The sequence below is a fragment of the Malurus melanocephalus genome, unplaced genomic scaffold (assembly GCF_030028575.1).
Source record: "Malurus melanocephalus ecotype Western Australia unplaced genomic scaffold, MMel_1.1 scaffold_257, whole genome shotgun sequence".
Lineage (NCBI taxonomy): Eukaryota > Metazoa > Chordata > Aves > Passeriformes > Maluridae > Malurus > Malurus melanocephalus.
This window is the reverse complement of record NW_026623489.1, coordinates 707,381-729,935: the sequence shown is the minus strand read 5'-3', so window position 1 is coordinate 729,935 and position 22,555 is coordinate 707,381. Positions and strand designations below refer to the sequence as shown.

General features: G+C 37.6%; 1 protein-coding gene across 2 annotated transcripts in view; it reads left to right on the top strand.

Annotated features, from left to right (window-relative positions):
* Positions 1-21,763, top strand: part of AOX1 (aldehyde oxidase 1) — a 37,219-nt gene extending 15,456 nt beyond the window's left edge. For both annotated transcript variants that reach the window (XM_057375743.1, XM_057375742.1), the window contains exons 17-35: positions 1,112-1,281; positions 2,519-2,645; positions 2,935-3,057; positions 3,965-4,061; positions 4,949-5,073; positions 6,522-6,655; positions 7,873-7,960; positions 9,441-9,527; positions 10,575-10,766; positions 11,064-11,291; positions 12,282-12,377; positions 13,088-13,216; positions 13,685-13,759; positions 14,984-15,036; positions 16,673-16,787; positions 17,382-17,447; positions 18,021-18,209; positions 18,644-18,811; positions 19,768-21,763. In XM_057375743.1, coding sequence (XP_057231726.1) covers positions 1,112-1,281; positions 2,519-2,645; positions 2,935-3,057; positions 3,965-4,061; positions 4,949-5,073; positions 6,522-6,655; positions 7,873-7,960; positions 9,441-9,527; positions 10,575-10,766; positions 11,064-11,291; positions 12,282-12,377; positions 13,088-13,216; positions 13,685-13,759; positions 14,984-15,036; positions 16,673-16,787; positions 17,382-17,447; positions 18,021-18,209; positions 18,644-18,811; positions 19,768-19,818 — 2,313 coding nt within the window. In that variant the 3' untranslated portion in view covers positions 19,819-21,763. The remainder of the gene's footprint in view (positions 1-1,111; positions 1,282-2,518; positions 2,646-2,934; positions 3,058-3,964; positions 4,062-4,948; positions 5,074-6,521; positions 6,656-7,872; positions 7,961-9,440; positions 9,528-10,574; positions 10,767-11,063; positions 11,292-12,281; positions 12,378-13,087; positions 13,217-13,684; positions 13,760-14,983; positions 15,037-16,672; positions 16,788-17,381; positions 17,448-18,020; positions 18,210-18,643; positions 18,812-19,767) is intronic.
* The last annotated feature ends 792 nt before the right edge of the window (positions 21,764-22,555 follow it).

Here is a 22,555-nt window from a genome sequence, read left to right as displayed (position 1 = left end):
TTCCCCAATTTATTYCCCATCTGTAATAAAGTGACTAAACAAGAGAAATTGGAAAAATTTGTTACTCAGATCAATTGGCACTGAGCAACAGAAATTTGGAAACTCAGAAAATCTGAGTTTTTAATCTTTCAATTTCTGTCTAGATTTTGTAAGGCCCTATTTTTTGTCTGCACCCCTTCATTTGAACATTATTAAGCTTTTAAAATTAAGGGGAAAAAAGGRTGCATATCCTGAAAACTAAATGCCTTGTCATTCTGTTGTAGAAAAGTTGAAGTGTTTTGGCTAAGACTTCGATTTGAGGAACTTTAGACAGTCAAGTGAAGAGTGTTTGTTCTTGACTTTGTGCCAATAGCAGACAGTGTGCCAGAAARTGCAGGAGGTAGAAATGTGTAGCCAGAACATTTGTGTGCTGGAAGYTTTAGAAGTAAAAAACATTTTAAGTTGTAAGCAATTAACTAATTCTAAATGTAGAAAAAGAAAAAGCATGAATATTGACCCGAAAATTGGAGAAGTGTTCTGGAAGTTGGCAAAAATTGGTTATGTGGCATATTTAACTGACAACACCAAATTAATTTTCAAAAAAAATTAGCAAAGTAAGATTAATAAAACACTAAATTCATACACAAAGTGCAAGGMAATAATTGGGAAGAAAATATTTAAACAACATTTTCTCACTGATTTACACAGATCAGTGAAGAAGACAAATCCCAGAAATCATTGCAAATAGCTCACAGTACACTACCAGACACTGATAACATTCAGAGCAGAATCTTATGACAATAATTCAGAAAATTATCTAAGTTACATGACACTGCTTAGAAAGGGAGGAAACTGTCCTTCTGAAAAAGTGCTGKGTTTGTCTCTTTGATGTAAATAATTAAGGAAAAAAATCCAAGTGAACGAACCTGTGCAGCAYTCTCAGAAGGGTCTTTAAGAGGAGAGGGGAAAGAAATTCCCAGGAGCAGCAGTCACATCCTGCAGCCACATCTCTTTCCATGTTGATGATAGTGTGAGCAGTTGTTTGTTCATCTGTTTTTCTGATTACTGTAAGAATAACAGGACTGTTCTTTTTTTAACAGTTTGGGGGTGGTGGGTGTGTGTTTTTGTGTAGGATGTAGAGCCGAGTCAGTCTCCCCTGGACCCTGTGGGACGGCCCATTATGCACCAGTCTGCCATACAGCACGCCACTGGTGAAGCAGTCTACATTGATGACCTTCCTTCTGTGGATGGGGAGCTTTTCCTGGCTGTGGTCACCAGTTCCAGAGCTCATGCTAAGATTGTGTAAGTGTTCACAGTGTATCTGGAGGAAATGTTATCATGAATTGCTGTCTGAGATTGGTAGGGAGACTAATGAGTTGTGTGTGTACAGAACTGCATGCCTAATACCTGCAGGTTGGGAGCAGTATTATTGTACTAATAGAAGCATTTATTTCGATTCAAGTGTCTCACCCCTTTTTACTGAACTGTTTCTGGTCCATAAGCCAGCCTAGAGCTAGCCTAACTACCTCAAAAATTGCTCAGCTGTGCAGTGCAAACAAAGATCAAAATTCAGTTGTACCAACACTGCTTTGAAACCTCAGTTCTACAATGAAAGAGGAAAATTATTCAAAGYGTAGGAAATAGTATTGCAACATTGCAGCATCAAGGTAGCAAAGCTTATAGGAGAGGAAGGTGGAGAAGAGGATTTTATTTTGTAAGAAAAATGCTTTTATGCTGCTAAGTACACCTATTCTAGCAGTTTGTTCAGCATTCAGACACCAAGGCATATTCACGTGATCTACTCAGGATTAGTTGTTAAGACAGACAGGACTGGGGCTTCTGGCTACAGAGTCTTTGTCATATTTCTGGGCTTGTTCTTAGGTCAGTGTTAGTATGCTGGGTTTGGAAGCCTTTTCTTGGTCCCCCCACAGACCTGGCATCACCCACATTTCTCTGAGTCAGTAGGATCTATCCAGTCTCTTTTGTCTTCTGMTCTGGGTGTCCAGAGGAGATGCCTGTACATGTCCTGGGATGTGATCACCTGCTAAAGTAGGTGCTATTGATACATGCCATTCTTACAGATCACCTGCTGTTCTTGTGATCCTTCTTTACCYAGATATTCCCCTTTATACTGGTCTTGTCATTTATTTTATATCTCTCTACATGAATCCTTCATATGAAGATGCATATTTGTATATTTCAATATATGTGTAGGCTGTGAGGTCTTAGAAAGTTGCAGTTGTAGCATCATAATTGTGCAGTGATTTTTATTAAACCAATGTAGCTCAGGCAGTCAAATGGACCAATTATTTTCCTGTTACATAAAAGGATTTCCTAGAAATTAAGCAGGTTAGTAGAATCTTAAATTGTCTTYTACCTTAACTTGTCCACATGCCAGAGACAGAAAGAAAAGATGTGTGTGAGCCTACAAGCAGATCTGGGTAGTACAAGAAATATACCTGTGTATTGTGTTCCCTTCCTCTATGAACAGTTTGTAAAACTATTGAATTATACTTCTCTCTTCCCATATCCCAATCAGATCTATTGATACATCAGAGGCTCTGAAAGGAGYGGGTGTGTTCGATGTCATAACAGCTCATGATGTGCCAGCTGCAAATGAGTTTTACTTTTCTCATGATCCAGAGATTGTATTTGCAAGAAACGAGGTATAACTACAACCTTTTTGTAAYTGATTTTAATTTTAACTGTTTATTCCTCCAGCCTTTTGTCTTCCCTGTATTCATTTCTGAATACTGTATTTTCCTTGATGCTCTAGTTATACTGCATTTTTATAATTTGTTAACTTCATGGATGATCTAAAAATAAAAAAGTCCTAAATCAAAGAAAACTTCCAAGAAGAAATCATGAATAGTGGTTATGTAAAAGAAGAATATAAAGAGCACATAAGGGAATTGTTTGAATCCACCATCCTATTAGKTGATATGTATTTTACAGGTGATTTGTGTGGGTCAGATTGTCTGTGCTGTGGTCGCAGATTCAGATGTTCATGCCAAACAAGCAGCTGCAAAAGTGAAGATTGAGTATGAAATGCTGGAACCAGTAATTTTAACAATCGAGGTACTAATCATTTTTTCTACTTTTTTATTGTTTTATCTATTTAATGAATGGAAGCGGCAGTTCACACTCTTCAGTTACTTTTTAAATAAGATTTTTAAGGCAACAGGGTAAATATTAACATCCAATTAACCAGTATGAGTATCTCCCTATAAATCAATTTTTAACCTTTTCTCTAATTTTGATCATTTGTGATAGATAGGCAACAGTTTCAAAATTATGAAATTCTGGTTTCACAAGTTTCACCATAATAAACWTTAGAATGTAAAAAAAAATAACTCTCTTAATGTTCCCAGTGAGAAAAAGGCAATGAGCATGCTGGTTTCTAATTTTCTGGTAGCTACTAACTCACCAGTCAGCACCTGTTTARTGGCTAACAGCCACTAAATTATTATCTCTAGCATTTTTATCTGTTGTCTAGCTTGCAAGGTAGGCTAGACGAGTAGGAATTGTTAGGGGAATGTAAAGGAAAGGTGTTAGGGATATACAACATTTTAGAAATCTAATGTGRGAATCACAGGGAGTATGGATTTACCCTGGATTAAAGAGAGTAGAAATAGGGAACAAAGGGCAYACTTGCAGGGAACCAGCATTTGTTCTGGTAGTCAGTTTACAGCTTGTTTTAATAAGCTCGTGTGTGGTCTAATGAAACAGTCTCTCTGATGGGAAAATAGAAGAAGTCTCTTCTTAAAGACTGGCCAATTTATTAACATTTCATTAGAATTGAAACTCCAATGAACAAACTCAACAATGACAGTAAAGTGATGAAATACAGTTTTTGATTGACTTTGGTTGCTGTTGGTTCCAGTCTCTGAAAACAATGGTGTTGTCCTGAGACTAAAATACTGCAACAACCTGAGAATCTTAAAAATACTTTAAAACCCCCTATTTCTATTTTTCTCTGTTGCAGGAAGCTATAAAGCACAATTCGTTCTTTGAGCCAAAAAGAAAATTAGAACAAGGAAATGTTGATGAAGCATTTGAAAATGTTGATAATATGATTGAAGGTAAACTGCAGAAATTTTTGGTTGTCAGTATTTGGCTGTCTGCTCTTCAAGTCCCAGTTTTATGTTTTTCCCATATAGTCAGTAGGACTGAGAAAACTCTTGGGCACTCTTGGGAACCTAGTGTATTGTTATTCTGCTCCTACATTCAAGCTTTTTGCATCATCTGTTCTTTAAAAAAGTTACAGAATAATTAGGTTGGAAGGGAGTCTTCTAGTCTAACCTCCTGCTTAAACCAGGTCTGGTTAGAGCAGGTTATTAAGGGCCATGTCCAGCCATGTTTTAATATCTCCACATATGGAGATTATGCAACATCTGTAGGCACCTCTTCCAGTGTTACACTGCTTTCATGCTGATTTGGATTTTTTTTCATATATCTATCTGGAATTTCTTGTGTTTGTTGCCTCTTATCCTTCCATTGTGCATCTCTGAGAATAGTCTGGCTTGCTCTAGTCTACATCCTCTCATCAGGTAGTTGTAGACAGCAGTAAGATCTCTTCTCAAACCTTTTCTTCTTATGGATGAATAAGTCCAGTTTTCTCAGCCTCCTGTGGTTCAGCCTGCTGATGATCTTGGTGGCCCTCTTCTTGATCTGGTACAGAATGTGCATGCTTTGTTTAATTTACCTATGTTTTATTTATTGTTGTCACCACTTGTGAGCAATAGTGTCCTGCTTTTAATCCAGTTTGTTGATTCTGTTGGGACAATTTCATCTTACAAGGATTTTGATTTGTGTATTTATTTTAGATACTGCTCTTTCACTCAAGACACATGGGAGGATTTGACACTGATTGCCATCATTTACATGGTGATGGGCTGTTTGTTCTTCTCTGATTCATTTCTTCTGTCCTTTTCCCTCAGTAACACTTGTGTTTTTCTCATTGGATCAGGGGAGATTTGCATTGGGGGGCAGAAACACTTTTACATGGAGACTCAGAGTATTCTTGCTGTTCCAAAAGGAGAGGATAAAGAAATGGATATGTTTGTGTCAACACAGCATCCAGCAATTATTCAGGTAATGCAGAGCATTCTCAGAGAAGGTGTTTGTACTTGTGACAATAGAGCTTTTAAGGTTTGGTTTACAAATCTGCATGAAGCCAYAGAAACATGAAATTGCCCATCTGGACTGTCCAGAAACAGCTGCTTTGTAGTATTGCTGAATTCTGATAAACACTGAGCACTAGACTGTCAGGATGAACAGTTCATCCTGTTCATCTCCTTTGAACAAAGTACTTCATACCCGACTATGGTAGCCATGAAAAACTCCCTGTTGAGTGCTAAGACTCCTCCATCTCTGTTAGCTTTGCATTGGAATGAGGAGCAATCAGTTCCCTTCAGAGTCAGAACCTGTGGAGAGTGTGATCAAGTCTAACAGCTGCAGGTGAGAGTGCAACTCCATGCAACAGTCTCATAATCATATATTGGTTTGTATTTTAAGGAACTTTTAAAGATTATTTAATTCAACACCCTTACCGTGGGCAGGATTATCTTTCTCTGGATCAAATTTCTCAAAGTTCCATCCAACATGCCCTTAAAGGCTCCTAGTTSTGTCCAMAAYTTCTCTGGGCAACCTGTTTCAKTGYCTCACCACCCTTATTGTAAGAATTTCCTTCTCATGTCTAATCTAAACATGCCCTCTTTTCGTTTAAAACCGTGGCCCCTTGTCCTGTCAATACAACCTTTGCAAAAAAAGTTCTTGCTCTGTTTTTTGTAAACCCCCTTTATATTTTGAAAGGCCACAGTTAAATCTCCCTGGAGCTGTTTTCTCCTGGCTGAACAACTCCAAGTCTCTCAATCTTTCATAGYAGAGGTGTTTTWGCCCTCTGATCATTGTCACRATGGTAAATGACAAARCAAAGCTGCCAYAGTGWGTGKCCTACATAGCAATAGCCACAGTGCATTGAAACTTATGGTATTTCACATTCATCACTGGTGTCTTGTGTACAAAGCCCAGTTCAGCTCCTTTTGTAATTTCCATTATTATTATATTGCCCGTAGCCATGTAATGTGAAGAACTTTGTTTCAGAAAATGATTTAAAGCAAAAGCATTCCTGACACTAGCAAGACCTTAGATTATTTAAAAAATTAAATAGTTTTATTTTGAATTTTTTAAAAAAAATATTATCTTAGTAACAAAAATAATGAAAAATGTATACTAAAAGCAGTTTTTATTATGCCTGAAGCTTCTTACTGTTTAGATAATGTAATCCAAGGGTATTATTCTTCACATCAGCCAATGGCCCTTTCACAGTCTCCATGGTAAAGATTTTAAATACGAGCACTGCTGAGAGTTTCTTGTTACTCTTTCTTTGCTTTTTAACCTCAGGTAAAGGAAAAATTACATTCATCTGATAGAAGAATAGACACATCTATGGAACCCTTTTCTAGAAAAGGTTTCTGTTTCAGAAACWAACTTTTAGGCTTAGTTTGAGTTGGCATAAAATATTAAAACTTTTTTTACAGGAGATTGTGGCTGCGAGTTTAGGTGTTCCAGCCAACAGGATCATGTGCCATGTTAAACGAGTTGGGGGGGCTTTTGGTGGRAAAATCCTGAAAACTGGCTTGCTGGCATCAGTGGCTGCAGTGGCAGCAAACAAGTAAGTGCAGTATGTGAGTACTGGGATATGAAAAGAAAATGAGGCAAACAAGATTTCCATTTTGGCTAAAATGCTTTCTCCTTTCCCAAAGCTGCTAGTCAGAAAGTCATGTAATCCTGACTTACCATTTTCTAAGCCTGTTCAGTGGATTTAATTGTTTTATTTTGTTGGACTATTTATGTTAAGCAGCTCTAGGCTCAAGTAAATTAATGCATTTCAARAAGCTGGTATTAGTATAAGCTGGAAATACTCAAAAGGACCAGTCCCTAGTTATTGAGACTTTGTACATGCATTCAAACTTGACATTAACCATCCAGATGTGAACTGCTCACACAGCATGATGCAGAAGGAAGAGTTCATGCATGGAATTGCTTTTAAGAACAAGCAGTTCTAGCTCAGTCTTTTAACATCTCTCAGTCAAAATTAGCTCAAATCTATGAGGTAATATACTTTCTCTAATACTGCTTAAATTAGTCTATGAATATTTACACATAAAGCTCCACTCTCGCTTCCAAATTTGGCAGGACAATATTGCAAATTAGCTGTCAGGGCATACCAAACTCCTTTATAAGCATAACTGAGTGGCTGCAGGATTCACATCAGGATACATCCTGTCAGCTAAAGTGATCTTGTTATCTGAGGGGTTAGCTCAATAGGTTTGTTCCTTCTACTGTCGTTGTTATAAAAATGACTCTTGATTATTTTTGGCCGCATTATCTGTTTTTAAATAACAGGTCACGCTAAAAGTAATATTTCTTTTATGGTTTAAACTATCTTTTTTATTCGTAAGACCTTATTTTACACCTTATGTCCCTTTTTTCTAAAGTGATTATTTTAAATGGTGTATGCATTTCTAGACTAGTTTTCATAATTTTATTGTTATYCATGTTTTGATTTTTCATTTCAAGACTCTCTTTTTCAGTATGATTCTGAATAGCTAAGAGGTGGCTAACACTTAACACTGAAATASTTTCTTYAGAARTAGTTTGCACTAAGTTATCTTGTTGKCTTTCAAGAACTGAATTGTAAATTCTGACACAATTGTAAATGTGAAAARTATGAACTCTGGACATAGCTTTAAGCACATATTTAAGCTCACTGCAGTTAGTGAAGTTTATATGCCTGGCTGGACCTGGATACATGATGAGTAGCCATAGCCATCTGATTAATAAMATCTTTATTTTAATTGCAATTTGACTTTTCTTTTTTGGATTTAGAACCAACAGAGCAGTCCGTTTTATTCTGAGCCGAGGGGATGATATGGTAATCACTGGTGGCAGACATCCTTTTATTGCTAAATATAAGGTGAGTGCYACAAGAATTCAGTGAAAAAATACCCACCTATATTCTGTCAATAAGTGTTTCAGTGTTATTGGTTAATGTGTTCTAAACTACAAACCAGGAAACCAAGAGATAAAGTAGCTGTACAACCCCTTTGTCTGCTTCTACCTCTGTCTCTTCAGGGTTTTGTTTTGTTGTTTATTTTTTTTTTTTTCTAATTCCTTTATGTCCTTTTCCTTTTATAGCTCTTTCTGTCTTTCTGGAAACAGGAGGCTAACCTATATCAGACTTCTTCTGATATAGCAGCACTTTTTTTTTAAACTCTCCATATGGTTAGATTCACACAAAAAGCAGYTAATTTTTCACAGAAACGGTGTCATGCAGAAAACTTGCCTTATGGAGGAAATTAATCTCTTCCCTGCCCMTGCACTGTCATCAGTCATCACTATTCATTAGGATGGTTTCTGCCTTCTTTTCCTTCTCTACTTGTCATATAAGTTACACATGCCAACCACCATAATGGGGTTTMAATCCAAATGTCTGCTGAATCMATAAGCTGAAAGATAGATTTCTCTTTAAGAGTACCTTTTGTTAATWGCAYTACAGCTCAAGCTGRATRCTTTCAAAGAGGGACCATGAACAATGGGAYTCCTGGACAATTATACCCTTATAATCTTAATGGCCCATCCCTCACATGACAATTCAGACCAATTAAGGGCCCGGAGTCTGCACATTCTTCATGGGTTTCTTTCATTGTCTGTAGCTGATTATTTCTTTTCTTCTAAGTGTGCAGCTCTGCTAGAGARTGTAGCTTCCTTATCTTTGAGCTTGAACTAGCTCTGAGGCCTTCTTTYATTTGACTAGGTAACAGTTCAACACACCTAGGTGAAAGCTCACAGCTTGCAGCCTAAAGCTGCAGCAAATTTAACTGCTAATGCTAAGCAAGTTGCATGACATACTACATAAGTAAARTAAGAAGTTTTATAAATGCTTCCCTAAAGCTGAAAATGAGCTGTAGCTTGTGTTGAGAATTCAGGAGCTGTTAGTGGCAACAGGTGAAAAGAAGGATGTGAGATAAAGATAACATTTTTTTCATTAATAAACAYACATGTCATACTCCATTAAAGTGGGATTTGATTTTATCTGCAGTAAACATTCCTAAGTGACACACCTGTCAGCTATCTCAGGCAATAAAGAGGAAGCCACTGGGCTTCCCTGCTTCTTCCTTTTCCAATGGGCTGATGTTGCTTATTATTATATTATATTATTATTATTATTATATTATTGCTATACCTATAGAGATTACAGATGCCAGGTGGGAAAATCCATGTCTTAGAAATATACTTTCTCTTGCCTTCCATTTTCAGTTTCAGTGAATGCTGCCCAGAATTTAATAGTGCAGTATGACCCTAAATGTGTGGGTTATGTTCATTTTCAAAATATACAAGCACTTAAGAAACAAATGAATGCCAAATGCTRAATAATGTACTGTTAATCCTTCTAGGTTGGCTTCATGAACGATGGTAGGATCAGAGCTGTGGATGCCAAATATTACATTAATGGAGGATGTACCCCTGATGACTCTGTCCTGGTAAGGATTTTATGCTGATGAAGTTTACAACCCAGAGGAGTCATTACCTGGAAAATTATGAAGGCCAAATTCCCTTGCCYATGTATTATTAATCATATAGACTTTTGATATAGGGATTGTGGGTTGTTGGAAGAATTTACACCAAGTAGGTTAACCTTCCCTTATTCAGGTTAGTGAAGAATGATACTATTTTTTTTATATTATCCTAMACATTCACTTCATGAATATTTTATCAGGCTTATTTTTCTGTTTTGAACATCTCAACTAACAATATATTCCTTTTAAAATATGTGGTACCTGCTTTTGTCCCTTCCTAAAACTTTATATCTTCAGGGCTGGGAAGACCTTTCTTAGCCTTCAGAAAATTCATAGTGGTAGTTATCCTSTTGCTTGTACTATATCAATATGTTGTCTTCACTCTGATTTAGTAAGAGCTCTGTAAAGACTGATCAGCTTCATACACATACTTTCTCTGAAGTCCATAAAAGTTGTGGTCATTAAAAAAAAAAACCCACTATTTTTCATTCTGCAAAGAACATTTCAACTTATTTTCTTAAATGAAAAGTTATGTGACATTATTCATATGCACTGTTACTCTACCAAAATTTTCTCCAATTGTTACTATGCAAACATGTTTTAAAGTTTATTGCTTAAAGCAATTCCTTTCATAGCTACACTTGCTTTAAATCTCATCTGCCTAATTTTAATTTTGTGTGGCTTTTGGTGTTGAAGTAGAGGCAAATCAATCATAAAAYGACATATCTGTTACATCCTTAACTACTAATAACATTCAAGTACAAGTAACATCAGCTGTGTTCTGTATCAATAAAAAAGAACTGAAAATTAATATATTTCATGAGAAATGTATTAATAAAGTCTGTAGGTGTGGATAAGTACTCTAACTACCAGTGAYTGCCAGAAACCCAGTTTTAAAGCTAATTGTCTCAAGTTAAGATCCTTTATACAAGAGATGAGGAAGATGTAAATGAAAATTCGAAACAAGCACTGTTTTGACATTAAACCAGATCTGTTTGTCCCCTACCTCAGGTAACAGAAGTATCCTTATTAAAAATGGACAATGCATACAGGATTCCCAACTTGAGATGCCAGGCATATGCCTGCAAAACAAACTTGCCATCAAACACAGCATTCCGAGGCTTTGGCTTTCCTCAGGCWGGACTGGTGACAGAAACTTGGATARCAGATGTTGCAGATAAAACTGGTTTATCACCAGAAAAGGTATCTAAATGAAGGCATCTTCTCTCTTGAAATGAAGTCTATGGAATTGGAAAGTTAAAAACCTTTAGATTAGTTTAATTGTTTGAACGAGTCTTTTCTAAGTGAAACATAATTTGTGCTAAAATTCATATTTTTTTATATCAGTGTCTGGTTGTCGAATGAATAGCATGGTCTTACAAACTGTAAATTGTAATTAAAAAAACCCATACAGTTATCTTCTTGTTGTCTATTAGTCCCCTCAGATAGTCAGTTTGCCTTTAACAGGGTTGTATGATAGCTGTAATTGCATTTTTTTAGATTAGGGAAATAAATATGTATAAGAAGAATGAGCAGACACCCTACAGACAAGAACTTGATCCACAGAATTTAATACGATGTTGGGATGAATGTATGGAGAAATCTGCATACTACAGTAGGAGAACARCTATCAATGAATTCAACCAACAAAATTACTGGAAGAAAAGAGGGATTGCCATTGTACCAATGAAATTTCCATTTGGACAAGGGACACCTTACCTTTCTCAGGTGAGTTTCATTAAGAGTAAGTGAGCTAAACATTTTATCCATAGAAGATTAGAGTCACTTTATCTTGGGATATCAAACAAATATTTCTTCTTTCAACTCCTGGAAAACGATCATCCTCTTATTGGTTGTTCCCTAAAGAGGCTGTACTGGCTTGTATCTCTCTTCCAACTGAAATCAAAGCTGTTTGGTTTTCAGGACMCAGGCAGCTTGGACCCTGCCTGCTTAAAGGCTGGTCCCATCTGTTTGTGTTGGAATAGGTGAGTTGAACACATTYACAAAACATTTTTGAAGACTGATAMCAAAGTGTTCATTGAAGAAGTTGTCCACTCTAGAAATAACTCTGAACCTCCTCTTTCTGCTCATGGTACTATGGGTTGCTGCTCTGAAGGACTTAACCCTTAACAAGACAGTAGTATTTTTGGTCCCTGTATTTTTTTCATTTATGTGTCCAGTGCTTCTGAAAAAKACAGTATTGTATCAGTTGAAAATTAATTATTGACTGATTTATGTCCTATTAGACTGGCTGTCTCTGATCAACATTAAATTCACAGGGTCTTYGTAGTCTACAATGCTACTTCTAGCTGAGTTCAGAAAGAAAATGCCATTCAGAAATTCAGCCTCTGCAACTGAAAAACCTCCAGGGTTCTCACATGTCAGTGAGAGAGAAAATGAAACTTAGAGCAAATTTCACAAACAGCCTGTACCTCCAGCTTGTTTTGGAACCACTGAGATACTTTTGCCAGGTGTAGGTTTGTTTCAGGATCTAGTAACAGAAAAAGCAGACCACCAAGGATTTCTGTCTTTTTCTTTTGAAGCTCATATAGAGGAAGAGCAGCAAGAACAATTTCAAATTTTACCTTCTCTTCAAACATTAAACAGATAAACTGAAATGTATTTAAACACTTTGCCTGGTTTTTTTTTTATTCAAGTCATCACCAAATACAACACATTTCTCATTAGTCTTACCTTGATTTTGGTTTTCTTTTTTAGGGTGCTGCACTGGTTCATATTTATACTGATGGGTCTGTGCTTCTGACACATGGTGGAATTGAAATGGGGCAGGGTATTCATACAAAAATGATCCAGGTAACAAATGATCTAAATAATTATTACTGTGTGTTTTATCTGTCATGCAGATAAATGGTGTAAAGGTTTTCTTTTTAGTTAGTTAGTGTACCAGTAAGACAGTTTCTTTACAAGCATAGCCACTACTTCTTTGCATTGATAGAGTTAGAAAGCAAAGGYACCTTCATTAAGAGTCATAGAGGCAGAAGGAAGGAAAAAACTGACTGGTTTTTATTCTTCCAATAGCGCGTGACGAGGCTTATTAGAAGTAAGATTTTTGGGGGCTGATCCCATAAAATCCATAATGAAAAAGCAGACAGGATTCATAGTGGTATACAGTCATGATGATAACATTATGACCATATTTGATTAATGGATAATTCTGCAACAGATCTGCAAAGATATTTATCAAGTCAATGGAAGTTTGGGACCTGGGCTTGCATAATTTGCTGTAAGTATTACAGGTATAAGCACAAAAATCAGGAATGACTGTCRGACTTCAGAGTCTCAATCCAGAGTTTGGGTGCAGCTAGAACATTGTCTTTCTTTTCTGTTTCTTAGTAGTAACAAATTGGACAGAATTATTTCAGCTGGAGAGCAGAAGAGAACTTGCTAAAAAAAAACCCTTTGCTGATATCTTTTCTGGTATTTCTGACTTCTGGCAAATACTGGGGRATTGATGGAGTGTTTAGATTGTTTCTAAAACAAAGATGTTGTTCTTCCTGGAACAGGTGGCTAGTCGGGAGTTGAACATCCCCATGTCATGTATTCACTTCTGTGAAACGAGCACAACAACTGTTCCCAATGCATGTGGCTCKGTAGGATCTGCAGGGACAGATGTCAATGGCATGGCTGTGAAGGTAAACAGTAGCATGGAGTGGAAAAAACCACCCTACCCCTTGAGGTACATGCTTGGCAAACTTTAGGCACTAGTGATCCCATAAAAATTGTGTTTGGGGATTACCAATAACACTGCTGGAGATGGCCAAGAAGAGACATGGCTTGATTCTCAGTAATGGTGCTTATGAGTTTTCAGAATATGATCTGGACTTTCCCAAAAAGGCTTATACTTGACAAAATCTTCTTTTCATCTAACTAGTCCCATGTTCATGTTTGAAATGTACTGATTCATAGAGATTCCAGCCCTTGTAACTGAACAGTTTAGAAGTTTTATGTCTAGGTGGTTAATATGACACTTCCTGCAATACCTGTTCAAACTAAGATGACAGTAAAGCATATACTAATTAAGTAGTAACTAGAACATTATTTGAACAGTASCAAATGTGTCTGTGTTAATTTTGTGGCATATTCTCCTGACTTCTTACCAGGATGCTTGCCAAACTCTTCTGAAACGCCTGCAGCCCATCATCCAGAAGAACCCAACAGGGACCTGGAGTGATTGGGTAAGACATGTGAATCCTGCTTGAATATGTTTGAGTCTGGCAGAAACTGTGATATATGTACTGTACTCTAYAAATCTGCTCAGCCTAATAACCCTGAAGTTAAAAACTGTAGAAAAAGGTTATTTCACAAAAAGATGGAGTGCAGAGTAGTGAAGAGAAGGTTCTTGGCCAGAAATGATTATGTGGAAGATAACAATTAGATTTATTGCTAGTACAGTATTTAAATATTGCCAGTGTAATATCCAGCCTCCTCACCAGTGGGGCAATCAAAAAAGCAGAAAAGGCCTTGGCTCTGTGTAAGCCATGCTTAGGAATAACAAAAATGCACTAATCCAAAACACCAAATCGCCCCTAATATGTCCAAAATTAATTTGGATGATTCAGGCACACCAAAAGTATTATCAGAAATGGCTGACCAAAGAAAGAATGTTAATATATGCAGAGAAGTAATTTTATATCTTCAAAAACTAAGTAAAACCAACCAAAAACCCTACMAAAACTTCTAGACTTGTAAACTGAGTAAATCTAACATGAGAATCACTCGAAGGGAATAGATTTGGGACCTCATACTGTCACTTTTACTACTGGCAGAACTTTACAAAGAGCATTTCTCTTGAAAACTGTCATTTTTGTCAAATTTTTGGCCACGCAGATCTTTTGTGTCAGTGTGGTGGTTTGACCTTGCTGGAYTCCAGGTGCCCAACAAACTGCTCTATCACTCCCATTCTCAGTGAGATCAGGGAAGAGGATAAGATGGGACAACCCCAGTGAGTCAGTGGGTTAAGATAAAGTTTATCAAAGGGAAAGCAAAATGTTGCACATGCACATAGTTGCATGACCCAATATAATCAGTGACTTATCAACCAGATCTGTTTAGCTGACAAATAGGAACCCATTTCTGTTGAACTTGATCAGAAAAATTGAGCAGGACCCTTTCTGACTATGGCATTGCCAGTAATAAATATTCTGCAAGAACACCACTGTTTACAGGTCTATTCCTTCTTGAATTGTTCATGCAAGGGGGGTTTAGTTCAGTAGCATTAGGCATCATGTGCACCTAAACATGCTAAATTCAGCTTGTCTTCCTTTCTTTACAATTTTTACAGTTTGGGTTTTAAGTAAATATATGTAGGTAACTATATATATGTGTAAATAAATATATCTATGTTGTGTTCCTTCCTGACTCCTTCCTTAGTTTACCACAAGCACTGCTATATTTTACAGGCTAAAGAAGCTTTTGAACAGAGTGTGAATCTTTCAGCTACTGGCTATTTTAGGTAATATATTTTTGTTCCTTAAACAATGCATAAATTAGACCAGGACTGATTTCTGAAGATAACTAATGCTGTGAATAGAAGATCCTGTCCAAGATATCTTCCTAATAGCTCATTTTATGTTTTACATAATTAGTTAATATATGGAGGGTTGGAAGCATAAAGTTTAGGTGTTAATTTATGCCTAGCCCTCTGTGGACTCTCTAGAAAGTATTAAAAGAATAYTTTGTGCCATCTTTGCTCCATGATTTGACATTCAGCAAACCAGAAGGTATCAAGAAAGTGACTGCTGCCTATAACAGTTGTGTGCAAAGTGGGATATAGTTTATTTACTGGAGGCTGTATTGCTACAAGCTATAAATATCATTGTTCCCACTGCTCTCAGAGCAGACTCTYGGTCCTTTTTCTTTGAATTCTTTTGCAGTGTTTATAAAGAAATAGAACTGAAAAATTTCTGTGCTATAACTCAGGAAATATTCAAAGCAAAGCTTTTCTCTTAGCCTGCTGTGCCTTCTCTCTTCTCTCCTTCTGCTGGTGCTTCTTACTGGCCAATAGCAACTTTTCAGGTCTCTGGACAATTTCAATTTACTCTCTGGAGTAAATTGAAAGGTCACTTGGAAAACCCATACTATTTTAGAACCTTGAGAAATGTCCAAATAAAATGTCCCTTCCTGCTGTTAAGCCCATTCAAGTATATTTTCTGCTTATGCAGTCCTTTAGGAGTGTTCATACCACCAAAGTAATGAACAACAGTCATGCTTTGCTATTGACATTTAATGGTGTCCAAAAACATCTGCAGATCCCTGAGCCTCAGACCCTGTATTGATCTAGTTCTTRTCCAGTCATATTCTCTACTTCCAAGAATCTCAAAGGCAGCTGAGGTAAATGGATTACAAGAAGTTGACTATGTGGATTTTGTGTATGCCTTTTTCAGTGCATGTTTCTATACTATAATTGCTTTATGATAATTTCAAGTATCTCTTTATGATAATCTCAACAAAGCCTTTTCAATCATACATCATCAGAAAATAGACCTTACTCACATAGCTCACATGTTTGGAAGCACCACATTTCCCTGTCCTCTCATGTCCTTGAATTTACCCCATCAGTTCTGACTACTGTGGTGTTTTCATTAAGTCCCACTCTCTTCTAATTCCACTTTTATTTCAATATTCCTGTTTTAACCCTCTCACTCAATTCTGTAGGCTGTTTTTGCAATTTTGACTTYTTCATTTATCTCTTGTAAATTATTCTTTCATAGGTTCTGGCAAGTTTTCCTCCCTATTTCTTTATGTGCTATTACCCCAGCAATAAYTGTCTTAAATGTTCATTCTKTATTTGGTTACTGTGCTTTTATTASTGTATTTCTRGCATTGTGTGGTTATRGACTCTTCTGARCTGAAATAGTTTGCTTGTCTGCTACATTTTATATAAATACCACATGCATCAAATCTAAACTATTAGTGCTCTGTAGGCTTTCATGAAATTTTGAAGTTCTGATCTGTTAAACTTAAGATTTCACATAGGATTTTGTACTTAAGATTTCACGAGTAGTTTGAAACTTTTATGTGCTCATCCGTTTTGTTATAATTCAAGCTGTCTTCAGTTTTCTTCTTGTGGACTTTGTGTCTTCCATCAGAGGTTACAATGAACACATGGACTGGGAGAAAGGGGAAGGACAGCCATTCACATATTTTCTTTTTGGAGCTGCTTGTTCAGAGGTTGAAATTAACTGTCTAACAGGAGATCACAAGGTAACTGAAGTTTTGGAAATAATGTGAATRAGGCTTGCTCCGACAATTATTCAGGTTTTGCATTARTAAGTGACCTCTCTTCACATGATARTAAATACATCAACGGTGTAAATACAAATTGGGGGTGGAGCAGAATGAAAGCTATGCAATATTAAGCAGCTTCTTGACACATTGTTGTGAACATCACATTGTTCACCTTTTGGGTTATGGCTGACATCTAACATATTCTTTGCTTGTTCTGCCCTTGTTTGCCAGCAAAAAGCTTACAGCAGTATTCAGTTTYCAGGCTTTTGACCATCTGGACAGCTAAATGTTRCAGACTGATGATCATATGTCCTCTRTCTGTACTTCTATATGGAGATTCCCTTGAGCAATGGGTAAAATCTGGCATGGCTGTCTCTGGCTGAACTTCTCTTCAGACAAACCCATTTTGCTTATTATGAGATATTGGAAACTATTCTGAAATTATGTACATGGAGGGTGGCCTCAATCTCAGTATTTCTTATTTCACTGAATACCACCTCTAACCCACATTATCTTCTGATGCTTTCAGTCCATGTCTCTGGGTGATATAAATTTGAATTTTATTAACAGAACCTCAGAACAGACATTGTTATGGACATTGGATGCAGCATAAACCCAGCTGTGGATATTGGACAGGTATGTGCCAAGAACCTTCTGCTGCCTTATTTCTATTACACTGTTGTCCTTATCTGAAATGAAGATTACCCCATTAATTCTGAAAACATTCATTTCTTACTAGATTATAAATCAAAAATCATATTAGAATGTCTTTTGCCTATGGATTTGCTGCATTTGAGTTAGTGTCAGAGCTTTGTAGATGTGAAAGAAGCTCGAATTTTACCCATGGTGTCAATGTGTAGTGTTTCCAGTGTGTATATATGCCTTCTGTCTACTGGACTATTCTCCAAGGTGTTTGACCTGCCTTCCCCACTTGAGAGCAGGAAAAGCCTTTGTTCATTGCAGGCTGGTCCTCAGATGTCATCACTTCATCATGAAAGCATTTGTCTTCTCAGCTGTGAGAGAGGAGTGTGAAAGCTCTTCCCATCACAGTTGCCCCAAAATGTTGAAGAATCRCTTTAGGCAAACAGAAGTGCATTAGGCCTCACATAAATTAGCCAAACAGCTAGTGATACAAACGAGTTCTCAATGAAGTTTTACTCAGTTAACCACACATGAGTGCATTAATGCTATTTCTTTTCTTATTTAAAGATTGAAGGTGCTTTTGTTCAAGGCATTGGACTGTACACCATGGAGGAGTTAAAGTATTCTCCAGAAGGGGTCCTCTGTACTCGGGGTCCAGATCAGTATAAGATCCCTGCTGTTTGTGATATTCCAGAACAGTTTAGTGTTTCCCTGCTGTCATCTTCCCAAAATCCTCATGCCATCTATGCATCCAAGGTAAGCAAATCATCACAGGGCCTAATTCTTAGATCCCAGGCCAGAGAAATTACTCTGATACAAAACACATWCAAGTTTTCAGTTTCTCTCCTTTAGCATTTCAAACAAGTGTCCAGTAGGTTGTTTTATTTATGACATCATGGAAGCTAAAAGAAAAGACATAAAGCCAGATATTGTTGTGTCAYTTTAATGGTTGGCAAGTAGTGATTTTAGTTTTGTTAACAGACCATACACAGAAGCTGCAAGATGAATTTAAAACCATACTTCTAAATGTGGTGATAAACTGAAAGGTTAGAATAAAAATATTGAAGTAATCGATAGAGAGACCATAATGTCAATCAGAGTGTGCAGCTTACTTGTGTGTGCTATGAATATGAAATAGGACTGTATGTGTGTATTTATATGAGAGATTGGCCTTTTTAAATCTTTTTCAGGGGATAGGTGAGGCAGGATTTTTCTTGGGATGCTCTGTGTTCTTCGCTTTGAGAGATGCAGTAACTGCTGTGAGGAATGGAAGGGGACTGAACAAGACCTTTGCACTGAACAGCCCTCTGACTGCTGAGCAAATACGGGCAAGCTGCRCTGATGCCTTTACTGAGATGGTAAAAGAAGGGGGAGAGGGAAGGTTCTGTTTGACTATGGCTGGGTAGGAGTGTTTTGGTGGGGTGTCTAATGGTGTCTCCAACTGGTCATGCTTTATATACAGCTCCATGTAATTGAAATGTCTGGTAACAGGTCTCATTTACACCTGGTATTTCAACAAATGCCATTCAAACATYGTATATGAATTTCCCTGGTTTTGGTTTGGTTTTTTCTTTTTTTTCTTTGAAATTTACATCATTTTTACAGTCCTCTCTTTCCCTGAACCTCCTTCCTTCTTTCTGTATGTTAAATCCCAGAGAAGATTACATAGCTCATCTTATTAACATGCAATGGATCAGACTCTAAGCATCTTCAGTCTCCTTCCAGGTCCTTGCATGCTGGTGCTGTCACTTCATTCTGGTATCCTTGCAATGCCCACAACTCTTCAGGAGAAAAATAATTAATTCAGAGCTAACGAAAAGAGACAGAAGAAAAACAAACAAGGCAATACATACTGTATCATGCTGATCCTTTATACTCTGTTTTCTGCAACTGTTCACTGTAGTCATGTTCCCACTGCTATTACAAATCTTTTTCTGTGTAAGTTTTTACTTATTGAGGCCAGGTCCTTGCCAGCATATAAATCCATGCTGTGCCCTGAACCTCTGAGGCTCTGCTATGGAAACTCTTGAGCTCTCATTCACTTATTTCTGCCATGACATTTCTGTGATTGTGGTGAGGCACCACTGGCCCCTGGATCAGTAGGTTTATGGATTTACCCTCATTGCAGGGACCATGCTTCTCCATCGCTGTTCAGTCCAAATCCCAGTTATCACTGACCTTCCTCCCAGCCATCCTCTGGAGGTGTCTCCTCTCCAGTATCCTGCTGAGTGACCTGGAGGCACCTGATAAGGGAGATGTTGGGAGTTTGCCGCTCCAATAAAGTCACTTGTGTCATTTCTTGCTTATCTCTTAGATGGCAAACAATGAAGCTGCTCCCTCYGCTCCTGGGACCACATCTGTGTGAATGACAAACCATAGTGCACAAGACYGGAATGGAGAACTGATTTACTACCCCAAGACACACAAATCAACACTCAGATAAATGTATTTTCTCTTTTTCCAAATAGAATTAGCAATCAAAAATAAGCACTTTACATGTTCCATCCTTATCTTCATTTTTCCTCCAGTATACTCATTGCAGTATTTTGCCTAAATGAGTGCATTTAGTTGTTAGAAATATACCTTCTGCATTTGAACCATATATTTTCAACAAGAAAGATCTGCTGAGCAGCACAGCTCAAATGCTGCAGGAGAGGAACATTAGGATGAAATGTAAACATATGCTAGATAGCTTACTGCCATGAATTACACTAAATAACTTCATATGATAMATTATTTTGTAATGGCTTCAGCTAATTTGTTAATTTACATTTGAGTCTTGCARTGAAGTGTGAGTGCAGAGAACTTCGTCAAAGAGTCAGAACCTTGTTTATTGAATTCAGAACCTTTTTGATCAGAAGTGATGCTCTGACCTACAGTAAAGCTGGTTTACATTTTTTGGCACAGATAACTTCATGTTAAAAACATGGAAGAAACAAGAGTTACAATACTCTTTTGCAATGCCAGGCAAGTTGACACAGCTGACCTAGATATATAGAATTCTATCCCGAAAATTGACAGAGTTGTAATTTCCACCAGAAGCTTTCTTTATTTCATGAAGTAAGCCAAAAGCCTCTGAACATAATGGGAAAAYTGACATGGAGTTCAGTGTGCTTTGAGTGGGAGAATGGATGAACCTTAAAAGGATTCTTAAGCAATGCTTAATCTTGTGCTCAGCCATGAAAGTACAGTTAGGAGCTTTCTTCCACTCTTGGCCGCTGCTGAAATAAAGAAGACAGAAAAAAAACATAATGAGATCAAAAGATGATCTGCAAAATCAGTCATCTGATGCTGCTAATGTGCAGTGGAATTAGACCACACCCAAGCAGCAGCAGCTGGAGAAAACAGGAAAATATAAAGCAGCACTGTATCCAATGGTAACAAATATTCTGGTGTTAATAAATTTGAAGCATCTATGTATTTGTAACCTAGGGTAAGAYCAACATAAAACTTCAAAGTTATGAGAGCTTCAGTCTCAATATTCAGTTTTCAGCATCAGAATCCACAATATTGAACTCACTGATTGCTTTAGCCTTTTCTCCTCATCGAGTGCAAAGACAAAGATTTCAGTTCTGAATATGCACACACACAAATACACAAATCTCCATGGTATTTGTATTTGGGGCTTTGATCTGGGATACATCCTAGTGTAGAGAAAACACTTCACTTTTTTAGTGAGTCTACAAAAGTTACATAAGTTAGCACTTGAAAAACTGCATCAGGTCCTTTGATAAGAAAACAGAAATGGGAAAATTGGTAGTTTATATGTTCAGTGTGTGGTTTCAGTGAATCTCTGCATCAGTTATTCCTTGCTAAGCATGGTGATTGCTCTTCCAGTTACTCATAGGTCACACTGCTCCAGCACTAGGAAGACTGCCCTTTATATTGGAAKTAAATGGCTTTAATTTGTTTGACATGTAAGCCTGCAGGCTCTTATTATTTCACTGCCTCTYGGTGTTCCACAATTTCCTCTTGCCTTCATTTCCTTCTATGAGCTGATACTGTATCTGTCACAGAAATCAGGTCAGAAGCTTAAACAGCTGYTGCATTGGCTATTAAGATATGAAATCTTTATTGTTTCAGTTTTCTCTCTGTAACCACTATGAGCAGGTGAAATGCAGGTTGCTTAAGCATAGGTGTCTAAACCATTATAGAGGTCATAAGACAGCAGAGACACGGGACAGGAGAGCACAGGACTGGAAGATGTGATACAGCAACTGGAGACCAGGCAGGTACTAGTAATTGTAATCATTGGAAGTGGTACTGAAAATGTGATTTAGGCAGCTGAAGCCCTTTTTCATTTTTGTTTCATTTTCATTTCATTTTCTTCAATTTCTTTGTATTAACTTGGCTTTTATATATTGTTAGGTCAATAAATTAAATATGAATTCTGCTGCCACGATTAGATTTTCTCATTTGAAACTTCTGGGTTGCACTGTTCGGTGTTACGATGGGATTACAAGAGATGCCTCTGCCCCAGCTAAGGTGCAAACAAGACCTGATGTTCAAGTCAATAGTCCTGGAGTCATTCTTCTGGAAGTACCACTTTGATACAGTCCGAGTCCTGAGTATCCTTGGGCCATACATGCTGTTTCCATCACTTGAGATAGCACRTGTATAAGCATGTCTTGGTTTGAAAGACAGGTGTTTGCCAGTGAAGGCAGGGACCCCCCCCTTGGAGTGGTGGGTATGACCCCCCTTCCCTCTGAATTATTATAGCTTTGAAAAATCACAGGCTTCCAGGCAAAAGTATGGGGAAAAGGGAATAACAGTTTTTACTAATATATATATATAACAAAGTGAAATAAGTAAYAACAACAACAGCAACAACCAACCCAGCCACAAACCCAKTGACAGCCTCACACAGAKATACACACACCCTCCCCTTTGGTGCAGTTCCAGTCCCAGCCAGCAGGGGCGCTGTTGGCTCCCGGCCGGGCAGGGCGGGTGCGATGATTCCCCGGTGGCTGCAGGGGGCGCTGTGGGCGGGTCCCGGCTGGTTCAGATCTCCCGCGTGGCCAATGGCGGATACAAACCGGCAGAGATGGATGGGGAAAAAGTTCCTTTGCAAACTCACAGAGGAAAATGATGATCCCGATGCT